The sequence below is a fragment of the Pempheris klunzingeri genome, chromosome 17 (genome assembly GCF_042242105.1).
Source record: "Pempheris klunzingeri isolate RE-2024b chromosome 17, fPemKlu1.hap1, whole genome shotgun sequence".
Lineage (NCBI taxonomy): Eukaryota > Metazoa > Chordata > Actinopteri > Acropomatiformes > Pempheridae > Pempheris > Pempheris klunzingeri.
The window spans coordinates 16,435,228-16,458,097 of NC_092028.1; the positions used below are offsets into that span (position 1 = coordinate 16,435,228).

At 41.3% G+C, this 22,870-nt stretch overlaps 1 protein-coding gene across 1 annotated transcript in view; it reads right to left on the minus strand.

Annotated features, from left to right (window-relative positions):
• The window catches only part of cep112 (centrosomal protein 112), a 99,470-nt gene that overhangs the window by 59,359 nt on the left and 17,241 nt on the right, over window positions 1-22,870 (minus strand). Inside the window, exons 8-16 of the mRNA XM_070848129.1 lie at window positions 20,734-20,820; window positions 16,752-16,851; window positions 16,172-16,290; window positions 15,493-15,636; window positions 11,166-11,320; window positions 10,840-10,969; window positions 10,610-10,702; window positions 10,320-10,379; window positions 9,105-9,184 (exon numbers count right to left, since the gene is read on the minus strand). Coding sequence (XP_070704230.1) covers window positions 9,105-9,184; window positions 10,320-10,379; window positions 10,610-10,702; window positions 10,840-10,969; window positions 11,166-11,320; window positions 15,493-15,636; window positions 16,172-16,290; window positions 16,752-16,851; window positions 20,734-20,820 — 968 coding nt within the window. The remainder of the gene's footprint in view (window positions 1-9,104; window positions 9,185-10,319; window positions 10,380-10,609; window positions 10,703-10,839; window positions 10,970-11,165; window positions 11,321-15,492; window positions 15,637-16,171; window positions 16,291-16,751; window positions 16,852-20,733; window positions 20,821-22,870) is intronic.

The window sequence follows — 22,870 nt, forward strand, 5'->3', positions numbered from 1 at the left end:
TGGAGAGGCTACGATGGAAAAAGAAAGAGGAAAGAGGGAAGAAGATGGAAAAGAGGATGTCACCGAAATAGCAAGTTTTTTAAACTTCCAAGGCAGAGCAGAAATGAATTGGGTGTGTGTCTCGCTTTGAGAGATGACGGAGCAGAGCGAGCAAGTGTGCGCGTGTGCATGGGTGCATGCATGTGCGTATATACGGGCCTTTGTTCGTGAGTCCCAAACTCTGTGTGTGACTGACAACCCTACTCAAGGAATGCACTATGACTAAGTTGGAGCTGGCTGCTGGCTCTACACCTCTGAGGATACACTGAGAAATTCACTGCAGCTAACTTTAAGTGTGTGACAGACTGAAACATATTACGCTCTAAAGCTGAGGAGTGCAGGTGAACACATGGCACCTTCAGTGATTCCTTAGCGAATAACACTGTGTGTGTGTGTGTTTTTGTGTGTGAGAAATTGCGTGTGGTCACTAGAGCGGTAGACAGTGTGTCACCATCAATAACAGAGCAATGAGGGTGAGATGAGAGGACAGAGAAAAAGAGTCAGGGAGGCCTGGCAGGAGAAACAGAGAGGGTAAGTAAGGAGAGGGGTGCCAGCGCCAGGGCGGCCCGCTGGCTTTAAATGGATCTCTGGTCAGAAAAGTGGAAGGAGAGGAGGCTCAAATTAAAGATGTGCCTTCTCTAAAGAGGAAGTCCTCTCATCCCTCAATCCTAAACGGCTGTTTAAAGGGGAGGAAGAGAGGGAGGCGAGGAGAGAGGAGTGTTTGTGCTAGAAAGGGTGAAAGAGCTTCCGCCATCCAGCCGCCCGGCAGACAGGGGGGGGGGGGGAGCAGGGATGCCGGCGTTTTCCGGACTGCCCTAACCACACAATGCCACGTGCCGCCTGCGTGTGTGAGTGTGTACCACATGCTGGACATAAAGACACAAGGAACTGTATGAAAACATTTACATACATGTACAGTTAATACAAAAGTACATATTGAAGTTGATGCACAAGAAACTGTAATTGCTTATGTAAATATTCTTTTCATGTAAGCGGAGTATTTAAGAATTGTATGGGCTGTGATGTGGGTGGAGCAGTGCATGGAAAAGACTGACAAACAGACTAGAATGCACGCTTGCATGTGGATGCCTCTGGTGTCTAGTATAAAAAGACAGAGTGAGAGTCTGTGTACACGTGGTGTGTGCGCGAGTGCATGCGTGTGCCCGCGCATCTGCGTCTGTGAGCTCATCCAAACGGAATGATAACGAATCCACAGACACATCAAAGGGGCCTGGAAAAAAAAAAAAAAAAGAGGGAGCAGAAAAAAAAAGGAGAGAAAATGCAAAACTGAAATATTCAGCGCCCTCTGAAGAAAAAATAAAACAGGCTTGGTTTTCATCCGCATCCCCAGAGAAAGAGAGAGGGAGAGGAAAAAAAAAAAAAAGACAGAAACAGACACAGAATGGGAGACAGACCACAAATAAGCGAACACAAAAGAGAGAAAGCACAAGGGCAAGAAAATATTAAAGCCAAAGAGAGAAGGAGTTAAAAAGAGAGAGCGGAAAACAGGGGATCATTGAGCTTGATGACTTTAAAACTGCAGACAAATGTGGCCTGTTTATGAGCAGCATTTCATATCAAGATGTGAAACAATATGGCCACATGTGTAGAAAGGATGAGGCATCATTATCACCCGTCTCCCACAGCAGCAACAGTACACAGCAGTCATCTGGGTGCTTGCAGGGAACAGTCGTCTCACTAGTGTTGTTACCAGCCTCTAAAATAAGTCAGCATTACACAGTAACTAACTCTTACATTAAGCTTTAAGCTCTCTGTCCTTGTTCTACTTTTTCAGCATTCATACTAGTCCCACGGATTTAAAGTTGAGTTTTAACTATTTTGATAATCAAATAACTGCTTAAACAACTTCTTTAGCAAAACTATCAAGAATTTACTGGCTACAGCCGCTGTTCTGGTTCCAAATGCGAATTTTTTTTTGGTCTTCTATAACAGTAAACTTTGCAACACCTTGCAATTTGGGTAACAGAGACGGACATTTTTTGACCAAATGATCAAAGAGAAAATAAAAAAGAATTGTTAGTTACAGCCCCGTGGAGATTAATTTCATAGAAAGGTCAAGAGCGGATCACTAGACGTTGCAGAAGGGAAGAGGCTTAGTGCCTTGCTCAAGCGTTTGTGGACACGACAGATGACATTTCAATACATCTATATAAACTCCTCTGTCTCCTTTGAGGCTCCCGTCAACCATCAACACTGGGGATGAAACCAGTGACTTTTCCTCGCGCTAGTTGCAGTGTCAAAGCCAGCTAAAACACCCTCAGGAGAGAGAAGAGGATGAAGAGGAATCTGGTGCTGCCCAGGCTGACAGTACCACTATGTGGGTGGATAAACATGTGGGTGAGACAGAACAAAAAGACATAGTAGATGTCTGTCTCATGCTTCAAAATGGCTCTGGAGTTTAGTTAGTTTCCCCCCAGACAAATGAAAGAGTTTTCTAATGTTTTCATGCAACTCTTTCATGCTTCAGTATAGTTCAGATATGCTGAAGTAAGGGCGTTATTTATTCTTTCTATACATGCGATTTAAACTGTGCCTGAATCATGGAAAAGCAAAACGCATCGGAAATCATGATGCTATTATGAGGAGAGGAGAGGAGAGGGGAGGAGAGGAGAGAAGATCTTACTCATGACAGTTTGGAGGAGGGATTTTCTTGCCTTCGCTGTGCATTTAGATGCTATTTGGCCTCATGAATTATGCAGACAACAGCATAATATGCTAAATCAACTAGGCACGCGTCCCTAAAGTAAACATACTGTATTTACATATCCCAAACATTACACAATAAAAAATGAAGCTGGAAGGGTTTTAATGAAATAATGAAATCCCTGAAGACCATCTTTTGAGATTGAGTTGTTTCAGTGCATCAATTAACTGAACCTTCTTTGGTAATAATTCATACTGTCAGTGCATATTTGTAAGTGAGCAAGCTTAATGCACAAATGTCAAATAAGGTTATGTGTGATAATCATGTAGACAAGGCGAGGCATTTAACACCATTACACCATGAAAATGTCACACTATCAATCAGGAGCACATATTATATGATATGAGATACTGCAATGATCAGATAAGACAAATTATAGCTGAATAACTAAATGCCAGGATAACTTTTTTTCCTCCAGAATAGAGACTTATTATCTGCCTCATTATCTATCCATTTAATCCAATATTTAAGAGACAAAAGAAACACTGCCTAGACTTATTTCATTAGACATTCCTGCAATTATACCGGATGGTAAGCTTAGCCCTACACACTTATTAACTTTGAGCCCCAATACTAAAACTAACAGTGTATATAAAACATACACTACTCACAAAAAGTTAGGGATATTCGGCTTTCAGGTGAAATTTCAGGATGAACCTAAAATGCATTCTAAACTTTCCAGGTGAACTTAATGTGACCTTCTCTAAACTTTTGAATGCACATGTCCAACTGTTCAGTGTTTCAGTACTTTTTGCTGTTGCTGTTCTCTAACAAGAAGCTTAACAGCAACATTCACCACAGGTTTGATCCATGAATCGACCAATACATTTCCTGCTTCAGGTAGAATTGGTATTTAAACAGTACTCCTCATCCTGCTGTTCACATTCTGACATCATGAGACCAAGACGACACCTAACAGTTGATCAGCAGCACCTCGCCATTGCGAGGCTCAGACGGAAGTTTTCACTGAGCTTAGAAGGTCATAGAGTGTCATCAGGAGGTTGTAACAGTGATACAGAGTGACTGGAAGAGTCACAGAAAGGAGAGGAGTGGACGTCCTTTGGCCACATCCCAATTTATTGAGACACTGAACATGTTTTGTTGTGGTATACCTACCACTGTTGTTAGCTTTTCTTTCAATAAATTGTTTAAGATGAATAAAATTACCATTGCATGCTTCTACTTAAATGCCCTACTTTCATGATATAATATCACTGTAGCATTCACTTTTTACATTTTCCATATATTTCACCTGAAAGTCGAATATCCCTAACTTTTTGTGAGTAGTGTATAAATAGCTTTTCATGCTACGGTTGTGTCTGAAAATCAGTGTTCGATGCACTGAATGTAATAAAGAATATTGCAAGAGTATCTGAGGATGTAATTATCCTTTAACTCAGAGAACCTTGGCTCTAGGACCCAGTTTAAGAGCTCTTTACAAATTTCCTTTAGTCAGATCTGTGGTATCGAACTGGTGCTTAACCCATCTCCATCCTCCACTTTCAATGCAGTTGCCATGGGAGTAAATATTGAGCCCCGGTGAAGCTTTTCAATATTCAGGATCCATACCTCCACCTGCTCCTGCACCTCAGCACTAACTGGGGTTGCAGGCTGCATAGCCTCTGCTCGTCTACCTCTGGTCCCTCTCCGGACCACCACCCCTGCTTCCCTCCACCCCTCCTGTCATGGGAGAGGAATGCTGAGGAAGATAAGACCACTTCAAAGACACACACTGATGTAGGGTATGCATGTGCACACACATAAAATAACATGAAGGAACATACTGGATGCATCCCATACCTTTAAGAGGAGAGGGGCACTATCTCTTGCGAGCATGTTGGCACGTATGCAAACGCTGAGAAAGAGAAACAATGATAGGCAGAGCAAGAAAGGTGCACAGACTTAGCGAATACCCTGCTTAAAAATCAGGTTTCATGACTCGATAGTTGATTACAGAAATCAAACAGTATCTTAGTGGTGTGCTGTGCGAAAAGTATCGCGCGTGCACAAAACACGTGAAATGGAAAGAATGGTAGAAGAGCAAGAAACTTTAAATTGGGGATGAACAGGATTATGTAGCATAATTCTACACAGTGTGACACATCCCATCCGTGGCAGCATGAGCTTGGACAGGCGCTCGCCAAGCCAGTGTGTAGCCTCTCATAAAGGCGAGCACACTTTCCCTCCAGCTGTCGAAAGTAGACGCTGCCCCTGCCACTCCAAACTGTAAGCGATCAGACTGAGCAGAAGTTACTGCTGAGACACAGTCAGAGTTGCGACACCCCTGCACCACACCTTAGCAGGCACATGGTTCTGATGAAGCCAGTTGGGTGCCAAGCGGCAGGAAGCAGGACTAGAATGGTATTGGGGGGGGGGGGGGGGGGCTTCATCAGGAGAGAAATACCGTAATCTAGAAATAGAGCATCTGTTTTTCTTTTTCCCCACTTTAAACATTCAGGTGATTTTCTGATGTTTTTAAATTGTGATTTGGAGGTCATTGTTGCAAAAGCAGGCAAGCTGTTCCCCAGATGAGCTCCCTCTCTCTCTTACCACCCCCCCCCCCCCTCTGAGGTGCATCTCTCCATCTCTATGCTAATGCCCTGTAATGATCTGAGGCACGTTGGGATGAAAGAAGAGGAGAGAAACTTGTTCTCCGCACAGCTTTGTAGTGCTTTCTGTTGTTGTTGCTATAGTAACACAGCCCTGGAACTCAAATTGACGCAGCAATGCTTATTTGCATGGCAGGACAGATGATTTTCTTTTTAAACTGGAAAAAAAGAGCAGTTGTAAACCATGTAAAGAAAGGGCTTGTGGGTAACAGCTATATATGCTACATGTGGACAACGATAATCAGAACAGCCAACACAATTATCATTAGCTGTCCCTCCTATGCAAAGAGGAAATGAAACATCAAAACACAAAAAACTGTTATTTATGATGATTTTTAACAGTGAATTAGCAAAGACACATAAAACAAACATCGGAACAGAGCCCACATACCACACAGTATCTGGCACATGGAAGGCATGTTGAGCAGTTTTACTTGTTTAATTTCATCATCCATCCTCCTCTCTTTACACACACACACACACCCACACCTCTTCGTGCGGTCTTGCTTTGACTTTGATGTTCTCCTGGATCGCCTTTAAAGGCCGTCAGTGTTGCCACGACAGCAGGCAGGTAGCAGATTTCAGACTGCTGTGTGTGTGTGTGTGTGTGTGTAGAGCCTGAGTACTTAATTAGCTAAGAGCCCAATGGGCCACTTTCTGTTTCTTAGTGTTTAACACTAAACGAGGGAATGACTGGCTCGTTACTGATACTAACAACAAGGATAATTTATGCACAAACAGATCTGTCTGCTGTGTTTAAGCTTGTCCTCTGTTACCGTGCTGACAATGACACAAACAATGAGCAGGCACAACCATCAATGTCCCCTTGCGGTCTTTACGCTGAATACTAAACGCCACAAAAACTGCAAATTTTGTTTTCATGTTGTTTCAAAGACAATAAACACAAAGGAACAGTAATAATAACCATGTCCTACTGCTTAATACAATTTCTTCTTCATGAAAAAAAGAATTATCCATGTTTTTAGAGGCCATTTAAAAAGTGTTCGGCAAGGATACAAAGTGCCTTGGGCCATTGATGGGAACCCAAGAAAAAAGCAAATACAGCCACACTCAACCCATTCTTTTTTAATCCACTGCCTCTGGGCTGCTATTATATTGTGACAAACCTCTCAAGGGGGGTGATGGCACAGTGACTGGCCTTGGCCATGTATGGCTGGAACCAGAGCTGAGGTTGCTGAATGGGCGTCGAGTTTAATTGTGCTCAACGCATTCTAGTTTTGCCAGGGAAACTGTAATCTGCTTGTGACCAAGTAATGTGGTCCTGTATGGGATTAATTACCCAGTGGACTGCACTGACTGGCTGGGCTGGTTGGTTGATTGGCTGAAGTCTGTTGAAGTCTATGCTGTCAGTAGAGTGTGTAGTTGTGGAGGGTGAGAATAGGAAGCTGAGGGGGAAGGCAAACAGTGATGTGGAAACAAAAGGAGGACTCTACTTTTAGGGACTGTTAATAATTATTGAAAGTGCAAAGGATGGGTTCAAAAGTTTAAAACACAGAAGCAGAATCTGCAGAATTATCAGCATCTGAAGCATTACTTTGACTCATTCATTTATTAAAAATTCAAATCCCTGCATAACATATCTGTAATATTCCCATAGGGGCTTAAAAAGTATCTCATAGCATAAAATAGACCCTTTTTCACAGCAGACATTTTGACATGTTAGCGTAGGAGAGGTACAGCTTTAATGAATAACATTAATCAATAATGGCTGCATTATATTTAGGTGAGCTAGTTTCAGGGTTCTCATATTTTGTATGCTAACTCAGCAGAATGGCTAACCCACACACTAAATTGAACTGATCTATTGTGACTGACATTAGTTACACCTACTTTTCTGCTATGACAAGTCAAAACTTAAAGCATTATCGGATTTGTGGGCACTTAGGGCCAGCAGCACACTGTAAACTCAAAAGTAGCACATAATCACTGTATAAAGCTGTTGTGGTTAACATACTGGAAAACATGTCCCTTTTTACACATCCAGAAGACACAAAATAATATTAACATTCAGTTTGACTCTGGCTACGTCCAATATGCACTCTAGTTTTCTCTGTTTTTGGTCTCCACCAGCTCCTGAGGGAAAAATCGTGCTCTTTCACAGCTAAATGCTTCACTATCTTCACCAGCTAGTCACTAACGATCTGGCTGCTGTTTGATACTGGACAGGTAGTGTATAATAAATTTATCAGAGCCTTTTTACTCAAGCCAGCTGCCTGCAAAGGTCAGCCGTGGGATTGATCAGAGCGAACCACAACAGTAAAGCTGTGGGGTGCAAAACCAAAACAAAGTGGTGCAAGGCACTAACAAGATCTGTAGAGCTGAAGGTGATAACTGTGCGAGGGTTCATCACCAAGAGCGTTCACTCTTCACCTTAAACATGCTCACATAAAATACTGATTTGTGCAGCTTTAACATATTTTGAATTGCTTTACCTGATGTTTAAGATTACTAGAACCTAAAGAGCAAGTCATGAATTTGATTTATACCAACTGACAGTCTTATCTTTGTGTTTATCATGTTTGACATCTACAGGTATTTTCCCATATGTCAGTGCATTAGTGTAAAGACTGTTTGATTTATACAGTAGGATTAAGTTAAGCTAGTTTTCTTCAGGACAACACAAATGCCTATCAAATGTAAAGCTCTGATCTGTATGACTTCTCATCACAGTTTCCTAGCTCTCAACTTCAACACTCACAGTTATAAAAAAAGATCAAAGAGAGTGTGCAAGGGTTGGCTTGTTAAAGCCAAACTCCACCTTAAATCAGAATTCATACACACTGCTCTTATGATCAAAGGCTCATGTCGGTAGACATAAACAACTCACTAATAAAGTTTGAAGCCACGGAGTCAAGGCTAAAATGTGTGAAACTAATAATTGTAAAATAAATGCTCCACTAGCATCATATATGTTGGAAATTTTATGACCAAAGGGGGCAGTTTTGGTGCAAACAGTAATAAAGCACAAAATGTGTCCATACCTGTCAAATAACCTTAGGCACCATCACTGTGTTTGTGTTTTGATGATATTCTTAGATTATGATTGGGTTTGTGGGTCGGGTATTGCATATGCTTGCTCACACACACACACACAGTCACCTGAAAGTCTCCCTGCGCACATCTGCAAAAACACATTTAGACACACTGGCTGACACGCCATGTCTTTGACTATAATGTCAAACACTTGGCCAAGAGGGAAGGAGGACGACCACACACAGACACACTAACATAAAGATTTTAGAGCTCACTAATGTGATAATTATGTAAATTCTAACATACCTGATAAAATATTTTGGAAAATAAATAAATAAATAAATATATATATATATATATATATATATATATATATATATATATATATATATATATATATATATATTATAGCATTAATACTTTGTATTCAAAATGCAATGGTCAGCTGTGTCCTGCATCTGTTAAAAACTATATAAAAATAAAGGTTTAGCCACAGGAAAGATCATATCAATGATATGTTACTCAACATTAATAAATGTACAGCGTTAGCATTAGATCTACACTTTGATACTATGAACACAGTTAGAATATGGCATTCTTGGATGCCGACTCTGTAATAAGTACTACATAAATGTATTTTGCTAATTCAGTTTTAATACTGACACTACACAGCTATCACTATGATGGAAATGTGAGTGTGACAAGTAACACTCTTGGTTTTGTCTCTCTCATTGTACCTGAGTGCATCTTCTAGTTTGGCTATCTTCCTTTTGGCCTCTGTTTTCTCTTTCTCTGCCTCACTGTGGATTGCCAAAACCTGAGGGAGCGAGAGAAGGAAAGAGAGAGAGAGGGGTGGGGGTGGGGGGTTAAGTGAGTGCAACAGCAGACACCATCAAACATCACTCAACAAAACCCTCCTGCCTGTGACCTTGTGCATCTGGTCTCATCTCTCCTCTCTATCACCCCATCAAAAGTGCTGAGCCTATGTGCCTACACAGAGGGCCTCTCACTCTGGATCTATGGCAGCCATGTGGCCTCACGTGTCTCATTTAGCACTCCGGGGTAGTGGAGAGAGGAATCTTTCCAGGGGAAAAAAAATGGAAAATCAACGACTGACTCTTTCTTTCACTATTTTCATCTCCTGTCACCTTGTAGATGTAAGAAAGGAAAAAAAAAGGTGGAAAAAAGATACAGGTTGGACACAATGAAACAACAAACTGTACTTGAGGAAGGCACAGACATCAAAACCAAGCTTAATTTAAACTCTCCCTGGCCCTGAATAAAGAGCACAGAGGCCTGCTAAGTTCTTGCAGGTGTATCAGCCAGAGGGGCCCTGTCTCTGAGTCTCCCAGCCTGCCACCAGCACACTTATTAGAACTGTGGCACTTTGAAGATGACCCAGGTGCAGCTGGTTTTTAAAACTTGTTTTCACCTGAGAGGTCTGGCCTGGCCTGGTCTGGTCCAGCTCAGATCATTAACAATAGTCTCCTCACTCTATGGTTTACAGCTGCTTTACACCTTTGAAGAGGGCCTATCAAAAGCGAAGAACTGGGTGAAGGGGCAATTAAGTGTGGACGCTGGTACCCTAACAGAGGATATTCACATAGAAAAGTGTCCCTTTAGAATGGCCTCTTTTGCAGAGCGACTCTACAAGTTTATTTGGATTCGCTTAGAACTCCCTTTCTCAACTTTCTTTGCTTGATAACTCTTAGAATACATTGTTCCATCCTCCTCTTTCTTCTGTCTTATCCCACACCTACCTGTTAATCACGGCTCTGATTTTACGAGACCAGACATAAAATCTAAAAGTAAGGGGAACCAAAAGGAACATGTGACTCCGGGCTTTGATCTCCACTTGACCGTAATAACTTTGTCCAGGTCTGCTTTAATGCAACGACAGAAGCTATGCAGCTCAGTGGATCAGTTTTCCTGAAAGAGCAAGAACACACTACCTTTTTCTCACAGTTGATCTGCAGTTCATCTTTTTCCTGCTGAAACTTTATCCCTTGATCCTGAGAGGAAGCAGAAATGACAGTGTATGGCAGAAGTGATACCGTGTCACATCGCACTAAGACAAGCCCATTCTAAGCTTAGGTGTTTTCATAGCTGGTATTCCTACAGTGTCAAATAGAAAAGATAAATGACATTTGTGTTAAGATGACTTCCATATGCAAACGTCAAAGCTTCTGCAAACGCACATGTTAAAAGACACGCACATCCCTGTCACCGCCGCAAATCGTACCCTGACTTGTTGGCGTCTTTGATGTTCACTGTCCAGGAGCTGCTGTTTGAGCTGAGCTATTGTTTTCTCTAAGTCGTCCATCAACTCAGACGCCTGGAGGAGAGAAACAGAGAGGAAAATGGTTTAAAAAAAAAAACAACAACACAAAATGCAGTTAAATTGGGGACATTTTGGTATTTTGCATCAATGAGCAGTAAATTTAGCAGACTGGTGAGAAAAGCCATGTGGACCTTAGCTGCAGACAGAGCATGTTCCTGATGCAAGTGGCTCATGTCAGTCTCATGTTTGGCTTGGAGCTTCTGCACTGTTTGCTCATGGTGTTCACTCTGCTGCCCCTTCTCCTTCTGCAGAATCATATTTCTGTGGACGTTTAACAACATGACAAACACTGACCTGTTTTGTTTCAGCACATTTAAAAGGATTTTTTGATAATAGATATTTTATAATAAAGAGTACATTTTGAAGACCTACTTATGAAGAGTTGGCTTCAGCATAGATTTAAACAGTATTCTCTTTTCACCAGTTAACATCTCTTATTGCTCCCCATTTCACTGACCGTCTGTTGGCCTCCTGTAGTTCGGCACTGATGGATGCAATGTGGATCTCCAACTGGGCCTTCTCCTGTGTCACCTTCTGACGCAGAGTGTTGCCCTTTTCCACCTCCGCCGACTGCTGTTTCACCCGCAGCTCCAGCTCACGTACCGTTTGCTCCTAAACCACAAGCATAGACAGATAACACTAAAGCGGACACCTTGAACCACTAAGGTCACTAGCCTGAGAAAATGTCATGGGTCACAAGGTTGGCATGCTCCCATGGCGAAGTCAGACAAAGAAATCTGGTTACTAATATGGAAGAATGCAACTAATAACTCCACAGATCTGTGATCCATCAAAAACGAAAACATTATCTCCATATCAGTTGTACCAAAGGTCAAACCAGGATGGTTTTTTGTTATTCAATGTTTGTCAAGTGAAGAAAGATTTCTGTCTACTTTGCTCATCTAGTCTACAAAAGTGCAACTGCAGCAGCATCTGACATCAACTGTAGGGACGTTTATAGAGGTGAAACTCCAAGCTACCATTTCACATTGTTGCCCCAATTCTTCAAACATTTGGATCAGCTCATGGCAACACAGGAAATACAGGGCAATTTTTCCTGTTTGGAAATCTTTGTACTCTTACTAAAAAAAGGCCATATGTCAGTATGGTTGTGTGTTCGTAATATCAAGACATTTAAAACTGTACCTGGATTGCTGAAGTTTCAACTGATTAAAAGTACTCTGGACTTTCTGAACACACGTGGCCCTGTGAGCAGTGTTTTGATCAGTGCGTCCCTGCACTGTTTGGACAGCTCAAGTCCATCAAAATTAAAACATGTCCTCTCCAGTACACGTTGCTCTAGATTATTTCACCATTGTTGAGTTATTTCAGTGACAAATGTCAAAAGCTCAATCTGGATACTGATTTTCAATAAAGACAGTGATCAAAGTCCAGCTGATGCAGACAGATTCTTCCGGCACTGATCTGAAACGTCCCCTCTCTGCATACAGTCCTCTGGTATGTCGACATGTGTTTGTGTGTGTGTGTGTGTGTGTGTGTGTGTGTGTGTGTGTGTGGCAGCATGGAATGCAGTGTGGGCAGGCTGATAAAGGCGATGACGGGGAGCTGATTAAAGATGGAGCGTGCTAGTCCATCTAGACGATGACAGAGGCTGGTGATGACAGGAGGTGGACTGATGGCAGAGGAGGGAGCGGTGTGTTTGAAAAGAGTACGAGAGCAGCGCCCGGCAAAGCTGGTGAGAGAGATTTTTTTGTCTTTGTGTTCGTAGCGTAGGGCGCTAAGAAAAGGAACAAGGGGCCTGTGTTGTGCTGGGACGTGTGCTGACACTTAGAGCTCTGGCAGGAGATGAGAAGAAGCACCTCTCCATACTGAGGCTGGACTGGGCACACCTGGACACACTCGGAGGGAGCAAATTACGTCCCCTAATTAGGTGTTTTAGAAGTAGAATTACAAGGTGTGAAGTGCAGACTACATAAGCTACATTATGAGCTGGGAGATTTGAAGTGATAAACTCTTTGAAGGTGGAAAAAAAACATGTAATTTGTAACAAAAAAAGTCATGGAGTGATGGATGAAGTTTTTGTATCAGAACTAAAGCCAGCAAGTGGAAGACAGCCGGCATCACTCATCTCCTGAGGCTTGTCAGGCTGCGTGGATGCAGGCATGTTGTGTTTCAAACTCTTGTGTCAGAGGACAAGCAACAAGAGGAGGAGAAAGTCTGACAGAAGACTCAAGAAAGGGAGGCAGAGTAGACTGTGGGCTTGAGGAACAGGTGTCAAATAAATACTTGGCAAGTTTGCTTACACCTGTTTTACTACAATTGTTACTGGGGATACACAGATATGGTTTTCTAAGGTCGATACCACCATACAACGCGATTACATCTGTGTAAGGCGCTGTTAACTTTATTTCAGTGTCCAGGCACAAAAACATTAAAAAAGAAAAATCTGGAGCTAACACAGTTACACACTCTTAGGAACAAAATATCAGCCAAATATCTGTGCTACACAAAAAGGGATATTACTACTAGTTCAGCTGTAACCACTAGGCATTATTAATCAGTTGGTTTTGGACATGCATGGCCTACAGTCAAGAGTTTGGCTGATGTAATACCTAAGCAGATACTGGCTTGTCTTTATTTTTAAACACCTACTCAGTCACTGTATCTGCTCTGCCCTGTGCATAGATAACGTCCAAAAATAACAACATCTGACATATCAGTAAGCCCCTTGTGAGATCTTTGATCTGCATTGGATAGAAATCCAACCAGGTAGCGATGGGCAGATGAACATTCTTCATTTCACTGTTATTAAAGCAGATCCATTATGCTGTACTTGAATGAACATGAATCATCAATCTGAGTTTGTCTTGGCTTGCATACTTTTCATGTGAACTGAGCGAACTTTTCACATAGTGTCCTGGATTTGAACCTTTATTTGCAGCTACATCTTGTCCCTTTATAGTCAGCAGAGTAGGAGAGGCCTGATAGGTATGTACTCAAAAAAACACAAGCTCAGAGCTACTGAAGCTCCCAGCTACTGGGTCACAGGAGGAGACTTGAATATTTTACAAGCACAAAATATCTGCATATTGAACTAGAAAAATGCACTCACTGGATTGCAAGTCTGCACCAGGCTATCTCAGCGAAGCCACTGTAAGCTTATTTACTTAACTTTTTTTGTTTTAATCCTTTTTTACTCTTTGTGTGTTTGTAATGTGTACAGCTTAAGTGGATGATAAGATATTGGGTGTGTAATTTTTCTATGGATGTCAGTTTTTGAGTCACGTCTAAGGCCAGAATGTGGCTTGCAATAGGCTACGTAAGGATTGTTTTTAGCTTAACCGATTGCCTTTTACTCTGATGTCAAACTGATGCAGCTGTTTATCATCCTACTGGACAGTTAAGAGGACTGAGCAGTCAGTGACAGTATAAAACAGTCAATAAAATAGGCTTTTGTGACTTGTGAATAAATGCAAATGCAAGAGGATATTTGGTATACAGGCATAAATATGCACAAAAAGTATCAGGCTGATTAGTCCAGCAGTTTGAGAGATTAGCTGCAGACAGACCGACAGACATACGACCGAATACATGATCCCCTCGAGGCTTACGACTGGCAGATATGGTGACCTCAGGTCTAAGTGATATCTTGAAGGATTTATACTCATATAACTGGCCGCAACAAGTCAACAAAGCAAGACAGACCCGAGATTGATTCTCAAGGTCTTAGCTTTAAAACAGCAACTACATAACAAGGGTCATGCAATAACTCACCTGAGATAAAGTCCACTTTGAACATCCTACAAAAGGCACATGAGTTTATGTATGTGTGTGTGGGTCGGCCCAAACTCACAGCAGGAGAAAAGCTAATTTACAGTGACAGAGGGCTCTTTTCATTCTCTGGGGCCTTGTCCGTCCTTAATTATTAAAAGAAGGGCCTTACCACCGGCCCCTCACCGTCCAGTGTTTGATGCCTCTTAAATGTGGGCCTGCTGACAGATTAAGGCCAGAAGCAATATGTGTGTATGTGTGATATCTATGACAGCCCATGAATGCTGATACTGATAACAATACTATTTATGAAGCGGCTCATACGACTGGCCTCTGGTGTTGATGAGCCTCACTAATGAAAAGTGCACGATCCCACTTAAAACCAAAGTCCTTTCATGTGACATCAAAGAAAATGTTGCTTTGCGAGCACAACCATTGGAATGGGTAAGATTTAATACACACTTGGATCAAAGACCTTTATAAAAGATGGTATGAAAGTCATTCTCGCCCAGAGCTTACAGGATGCCTGTCTTCATTTGAGCCATGGAGTGGTGTAGGGCTGAGTTTAGAGTTATAACAGGTGTATACACTTTCCTTAGAGCTAAATCAGGCATACGTTTTATGCAAAAATACACCCATCTTGTCACCCAGAATCCTGTTTGTTCCACTGAAAGTTCGATGTTGGGTATACAAACTAATATGCCCACATGAAGTGTCTCAACACTTGCTGTTTAATATGGCTCTCCTAAATAAATTCTAAAGCTGTTTTAAGCTGCACTCATGCTCATTCCCTTTGGTATAATGTGCTGATCACAGACGGCGGGAATAAACATGAGCATACCAATCCAAGCTAAATCATGTTACATGAAGTCTGGGTAAAGTTAAAAAAAGAACACTGTTGCAGACCATTTGGAGACAATCACACACAAAGTTGTCTTGCACACGTACAATGGCTATAAAAAATACAATGTCCTGACAAAACTAATGTTTCCTTCAGCCTGATCAATAGCTAAATCCTGAACACGCACACAAACACCTCTTCCTGTACTCACAGTTGCCTGAGACCGAGCATTGTGCTCAGCCTCCATCTTAGCCAGCCGGTGGTTGGTGTTCTCCAGCAGCTCCTGGATACTCTCAGTGTGTTTCTTCTGCAGTTCAAACTTCTCCTGCTCCATCTCTGTCATAGCAGCGTGCAGCTGAAACGGCACAGAGGCAGACATCACACATCAGTCACAGATCTTTCTTCCCGTATTTCCATGACTATAATCTCTCGTCTCATAAAAATCTATTTCTTTAGGCATGTAACGTCTTCCTCATTCAAGGGAAATGGAAACCATTTATTTGGCTATGTAACTTTTTTTTATTATTATTATTACAGAAGAGAAATTGTTCCTCAAGGTTGCTCATCACATGCTAAGTGACCCAGAAGAGATGAGTGGAAATTTCATTAGGATCTTATTGAGCCACAAACAGCTTGGTTAGCTAAAGCTATCAGGAATGAAAACACAATTTACCCAGGGCAGAGAGCATTCATTTTTCATCACTAAAAAAACCCATACTAACTTAAGCACAGCAGGAAAGAATAAAGATTTTTCCAACAGTGCAGCAGTGCCTGTATGCTTGCAGCGAAGTCTGCTAGTCTCATGTAATCAAACAGTCTTCCTCTGGCTCTGGGCTGCTTACAGGGGGTTGGGCTGCAGAATATCCATGCCCTTCAACTTCTCCTCATACCTTCTTCTCCCACTCGTTTTTCAGGGAGTCGGCACTCTGATCCGACATCTTCTTCAGCTCAGCAATCTGCTTCTCTTTGCTGTCACAGATGACCTGGGATTCCCGCAGCACACTTTGAACTGTGAGAGAGCGCACACGCGAACACACACACACACACACAAAAAGCAGTCAGGCCCTGCCTCAGGGTATGTACACAGATGGACACACACAGACAGACATACACTCATTCTCATTGATGCGCTGTCAGTAAATCAATGTCAATAAAGATATTGCTTCTATCGAATGGCCAGTAGCGTTTCTCTTTGCCAGGTTTATACGTTTCTCATCAAATGCTCTTAGAGAGAGGCTGAAGAGTAGAGGGGAGAGCAGCGAGAAAGGAACAGAGAGGAAAATAAGCATGAAGAAAAAGGCACACATTATGTGATTAAACTTAAGATCGAGCAGCACAGCTGGAGAACGTCACTCTACACCAGCACAATCTCCTGCGGAATTGTATCTTTTTGGGCTTTTTACACTGAGTGTTCAGAGACACTAGTATAAACATCCTTCCAGTTAACCCTGCAATCCTGTGACCCCTCACCTTTCTTCTCCAGCTTACGGATCATCTCCTCCGATTCCTTCTGCTTGGCCCGGTACAAACTCTTCATCTCTTCAATCTCACCATTTTTTCGGTCCAGTATCTAAAGAAGGAGGATGGTTTTTAACACATGCTGGAGAATATTCTGCTTTCTTGCTGCTGGGAAAATGGCTATCTTGCATGGTTCTTGTTACTATGTCTTTGTTGAAGCTTTTAACGATCACAATTAGCAATCAAAGCCATCACTGGACAACGTTTTCCATGCAAAGTTCAGACTAACCCTAACACTTTAGAATTTTAACTCCCAACCCAAGTCACAGAGGTTAAATTCAAAAATTGCGAACCAAATATAAACAAAAAGAACAGCACTGGGAACCAGCGATCACTCTTGAAGGTACCCTGTGGTGTTTCTGATCACTTGTTTACAGTAATCTACAGGTGGGTGTAACATGGCAAGAAATGCAGAGGGTGAAGAAGAAGTCTGCTGGCAAGTAAACATAAATTTAAACAATGCAGGATGCAGAGTTTTATGAAAAAGTGTCTTTGCAATTGTTTTCATGAAGAAGAAGAATACATTAAAGCATGCTTGTTCGGCCCCGAGGATATACACAGTGTGTTCAGGTGAAAAATACTGAACATAGCTTTGTTTACAAGAAAACTCCACAGGGCATCTTTAAGTTGAGTAGGAGGTCTATTAAAAACACATTAATAGTACAACTAGCAACAACTAAATCTAAATAATCAATGCTTCCTGTTAATCCAAAGGTTTATTTACATTAGTAATGTTCGTGAACACTTCAACAAAATAGCCCTCTATTCTCAATCAGGTTCATTTGACCAAAAAAGATTTGATTTCTTCATCTTTACATGTATTTATAGGGACGTGGAACATTTTGTTTACCTAATTCACTGCATGACCTGACAACGCTTCATCTTCCACATGCCTATCTAATCCTAAAGAGACTACGCGCTAACTGAGTGAAATGGCATCTGAGTGAAACACCTGTGCTGAGGTGTGATGGGGTAACTGCATCTGCTTGCTGCTGCCATCTGTGAGTAATTAGCTAAATTAGGCTATGGAGACTTGGAGCGGAAGAAAGTGTCTTGGCTCAGCTGCAAAATGTGCATATATACGGGTATGTGCATTATGCAGCAAGCAACTGTTCTGATATCACCTTACTTAATTCTGCTCTCACAGGGAAAAGAATGCTATACTTAAAAAGGTAATCTAAATCTAAATCTAAGCATAGTTGATAATGGTATTGGTTTTATCCATCAAATCAGCAAGACAGAACAAAACAGACCAGTCAAATAACATCTGGTGCTATGATTTTCTGGCCGAAATGGCAGAAAGTAAGAGTGCTTATTTGTCCGTTAAGAACTGTCCCAGAGCCCATAAGACTTTATCTTTCTAGCATTTTGTTCTGTCCCAGTGCACTTAGTTGCTGAGCCTGTCATCCTCCGTGTGAATGGGATGAGGGAGATGAAAGGAGGATGGGGCGGCTGGAGCAAAGTTCACAGAACATTTAGGGATACTCAATTTTTTCCATTTCACCACCCTGGAGGGATTGTTGTCTTTTTAGGTGTCCACCAAGCAAGGCGATGACACAGTGTCAGGCCCAGGGAGAGTGCACTAGGCGGTGGGAAATGACAGCTTTTAAGGTGTCCATTTTTGGCTTTTATAAGACTTCATAATGCAAGGGGAATCCAGACTGGCTGTCTATGACTTCACCCAACCTCATCAGTAAATGGAGTGCGGAGAACTGAACTGGAGAAGAAAACACACCTAAAAAAATCTGGAGTTAGAGCATGAGTGTACTTTCTGTAAACACAGAGAAATAAAAACAAATGTCACGACAAAAAACACACACGTGAATGAATACCAATAGCATTTCAAACAAAACAGTTATTAATGACCATCAAGCACTTTGGAGAGAACACTGTAGTCTGTTATTCTCAGATCATTTGCATGTTCAAGGGAAATTTTGCCACTTTTCATGTAGATGTCCAAACAGTGTTGTTGGTAAATGTAGTCAATACCTAAATACCTTGGAGTGTGCTGTATTGGCCAAGAGAGCAGATTTCTCCTGCTTCAGATCTGTTGTTCTTCCAAGTCCCCAGCGCGGTCATTTGACGTAGTTAGCTACTAGCTACGTTTTAAGCGTCAAAAATGGCATCCCAAAATATCAGCCAAGAGGGTGTTATGGCAGACATGGGTATTCAGCTGTATATATTCAAGCCAGAGTATACAGCTGAAGAAATGCAATGGAGAGAAGCAAAGGCTGCAGCTGAATTTGCTGTGGAAGAGGACATGACCGGCGGGACCATCAAGAACCTGAGCTGGTGTCAAAACAAAGTTACCTCGGACCGCAGTGACGCCTGATGAACATTTCTTTTAGTGTGTACGTCCATAAAAATGTGAGTTTAATAATCTCATGTTTTTGTTACACACTGTCAGTATTTCTGTTTAGCCACAAGTGTCCGTTTTTTTTATTTAAGGTAGATTTTTTTTTTTTTAGATTTAAGGTCTTGGCCAATATTGCACGCACTGAGGTATCTATTGCTTCCACCGAATACATTTACCATCTACACTGGACTGGACTTGCACATGAAACATAGCAAAATTTCCCTTTAAGAACAAAGAACATTAAGATATGCATCTTCACCTGAGGTTATTAAATATTTTAGAACTACACACAATACTGATCCACAACCATTAGCATACAACGCTCAGGCCTGTTCTCTCATTACCTTCTCCATTTCAAGCAGGGGGACAATGACCAGTAGCCAGCTAGCAGCCATACATTATTCATAAGGAGACTAATTAAAAGCAAACCAAGCTTGTCCCCCTTCCATCAGGATCGTCAGAGTGTACCCCTGAACTTCCCTTTGAAGCCATTACAGGGAATACTGGGTAAAATTCTGAAAAAAAAAATTAAATCGGACATAACTCGCAATCTGTACGTAATTAAAGAGAGGGAGAAAGCGCTGGCTGTCATCCTGTCTCTTGTCACACACAAAGAAGCAATGGGCATCTTAAAGTGGAGTGTTTTCTCTGTTTTATTAAAAGCTTTTGTGGCAGCAAAGGCAAGTCATATTGAGGCTGTGACAGATCCCAGGTGCTTGATCTGCAGCCTAACTGATGGGCACACAGTGTGAAATAAAGCAGCTTTACTGCTATTTTCACCAGCTGACAAAGAGCTTTGAGGAGCAGATTATTCGCAGGACGGGCTGTGAGAAGAGGAGCGGCTCGCTCTTTTCCTTTTCATCAACTACCAAATGGAATCAAAAGTCGACGATGGGCATCTTAACTCAGGTTAACTAGTTTTTATTAGCACTCAACAGACCTGCCTCTCCAGTTGACTGAGATTATCAAGTCATTTGAAACTCTATGCGTCATTTTGTAATCTAAGCCGAAACTATGAGGATTCTATAGTTGATGTTTTCCTGGTACTGCCTGGTATTAAATGTGAAACACTTGAATGAAAATCATTTCATGCCAACCACAACCAAAGAAAAGCAGCAGACGCCCCGAATGGGATTCAGCCAAGCCCTTCCCCTGCAGACTCTGACTGGATGTCTTTGCAAAGACACAGTCAGACTGAGGCTAATTGCAACGAAGGCTATGAAGCACTACAGGACAATGGTTATGCTTTATACAGTAACTGCGGTATTCAAATGTAATTATTATAAGACTAGGTCTACGGGGCATTTACAAGCGTTTAGGATTGTAAGAACTGATTCCATAGCCAAAATAATGAATATTACAGAACAAAAAACTTTTCACTTCTCATAATTTCCTAACAACAGATGGCCAAATTTATTGTGACCTGACCTGCGACTCTACATAGTTTGGTGTTGTGCTTGGAAATCACTATTGTTGGAAATTCTATAATTAGTGTTCAGTGATGTTCGATGCACCTATTGTCTTATATCTTACATTGTGTGGCAGAAAGGTAGGTGGTGCTGTAGTTTTGATTCTTACTTTCTCAACATCTGCATCATGTCGCTGCTGCATCTTCAGTTTCTCCTCCTGGTGCTTGGCCTCCAGGACTTTGATCTTCATCTCACTCTGGAAACACGCAGAAATCCAAATGTCATAAATGTAACACTATCAACTTCTGGAGCACTTTTAAAACGAAATGAAGTTGGAAAGGGAAAAACATCTGTCTGAAGGGTGAAATATTATTTAGTACCAAGGCAACACGAACAACAAATTTTGTTCTAGGAAGTTAAACATTCAGATGTGTGTCCTAACTATTTTTAGAGACATGCCTTGGAAAAAACATCATCATATAAAGTGACAGGATAACAGAGAGAACATAAATCTAGATGACTGAAGATAAAGTTTGTACCCGTATTGCACACAAGCGCAGCTGATGATGAAATAAACCACATCAACATTTTAAAACATTTATACAAAAACCAGTGTGAGGCTGAGATGTACTGAACTGTGTGTGTATTTGTGTGTGTGTGCGATAAAATCTTCAGTCTATACGCACAACAAAGTGGAAGCCTGTGTATTTCTGTGTGTGTGTGTGTGTGTGTGTGTGTGTGTGTGTGTATTTCTGCACGCACATAGCAGTTGATCATGAGAAGAGTGGCTGAATACAGTACTTTCAAGGGATCACAAGTTCAGTGTTGTCATGTGCATGTTGGAACAGATCTCCTTAAGCTCGGGGGCTTCCCAGTCTTAGTCAAATAAAACCCTAATGACCTATTAATCACTGACTGTAATTGACTTGCAATCCATTTTTGATCTTCTATGGTCTTTTTGCATGAAATGAGCTATTAGTCATTTGTTTTTGCTGGAAAATAATTATCACATCTCTGGCATGACAATATTATTCAAAAATATGGCTTGTTCTTGGAAAGGCGTTCCCTTTGCATGACTGCATTTGTCTGCAGAGAGACAATCACACTACATGACAGGCTTTTTAAAATATTAGTATGAAAAAAATTGATTAGTTGAAGAAATCCTGTGATTTACAGAATTTCTCTAGTCAAGGACGCCCATAGCAGCCCAGCGAGGCTGCAATGGTTATTACAGTCAATGCAGTTAAGTCAAAAAAGACAATTAATCAAGTTCATTTGTCACATGTACTCACATAAGGTATAATAATCACAGTGAAACGAAAAACATGAAAACTATAGATTTGTTACTGAAAAAGAAGGAAGATAACTTTTCTATTCTCAGTCTTATCACTTAAAAAGTAAACTATTGCCTTTAGGTGTGACAAAAAGAGAAAAAGAACATGCGGTTATGTAAAATAAAAGGGTTTTATCCTCAGGTGAGAAAGAGAGTTTGCAGGGATTTTTATGGCGGTCCTTATTTTCTGGCCTGTGATGCTAGAGAAACTTAAGCATATTAGTTACTGAACCACAGACACAATAATAGCACGATAATAGAATATAGTCTTGGCTGAATCGTTATCATCTTTAACGTAATGATCCATTTCAAAACACCATTAAAATGCACTTTCTTTTATACGTCTTTGTGCTGCTTTACTTTGTGCTCCCATGTTATCATTTGGTCTTTTGTAAATAACCAACACTTTTTCTAGCTACTCTTTCTCGTTAGTTTGTTACACATTGCGCACAAGAATTTTCCGCTCACAGACATCCAACACATGGAAATACAAAGAGAACCTTTGACAGAGAGACGGCTGGCCATTGATGTCACTACTCATGTTTAGTCACTGTCTGCTCTGTGTGTTCAACAACCCAGGAGCAGGGTGACAGTGTTCTTCCTTTGAAAGTGTGGTTGTGTGTGTGAACATGTCAGTGGCTAACAACATCCCGAGGCTCTCTCTTGTTGGTTTTAGTCATCTAAACAATTAAGTAGAAAATTCTCACAGCATTACTTGGCACAGTCAAACCACATTAGACCTTTTCTTTGTATAAATCAAAGGGAAGCAGCTGGGATGATGACCTGAATACTAATGTGATTCAATTACAGTATGGCTTAAGTGTATAAATATTGATAGAATACAATCATCAACAGCATATTGGATGTTGGAGAAAAAAAAAAAAATGCTTCAGGATTGAAATGGTGGAATTTATAAAAGCCAAAGATCTTTGCTTTTATGAAGATGTCAGCACTTCACTGTGGATGATAATTC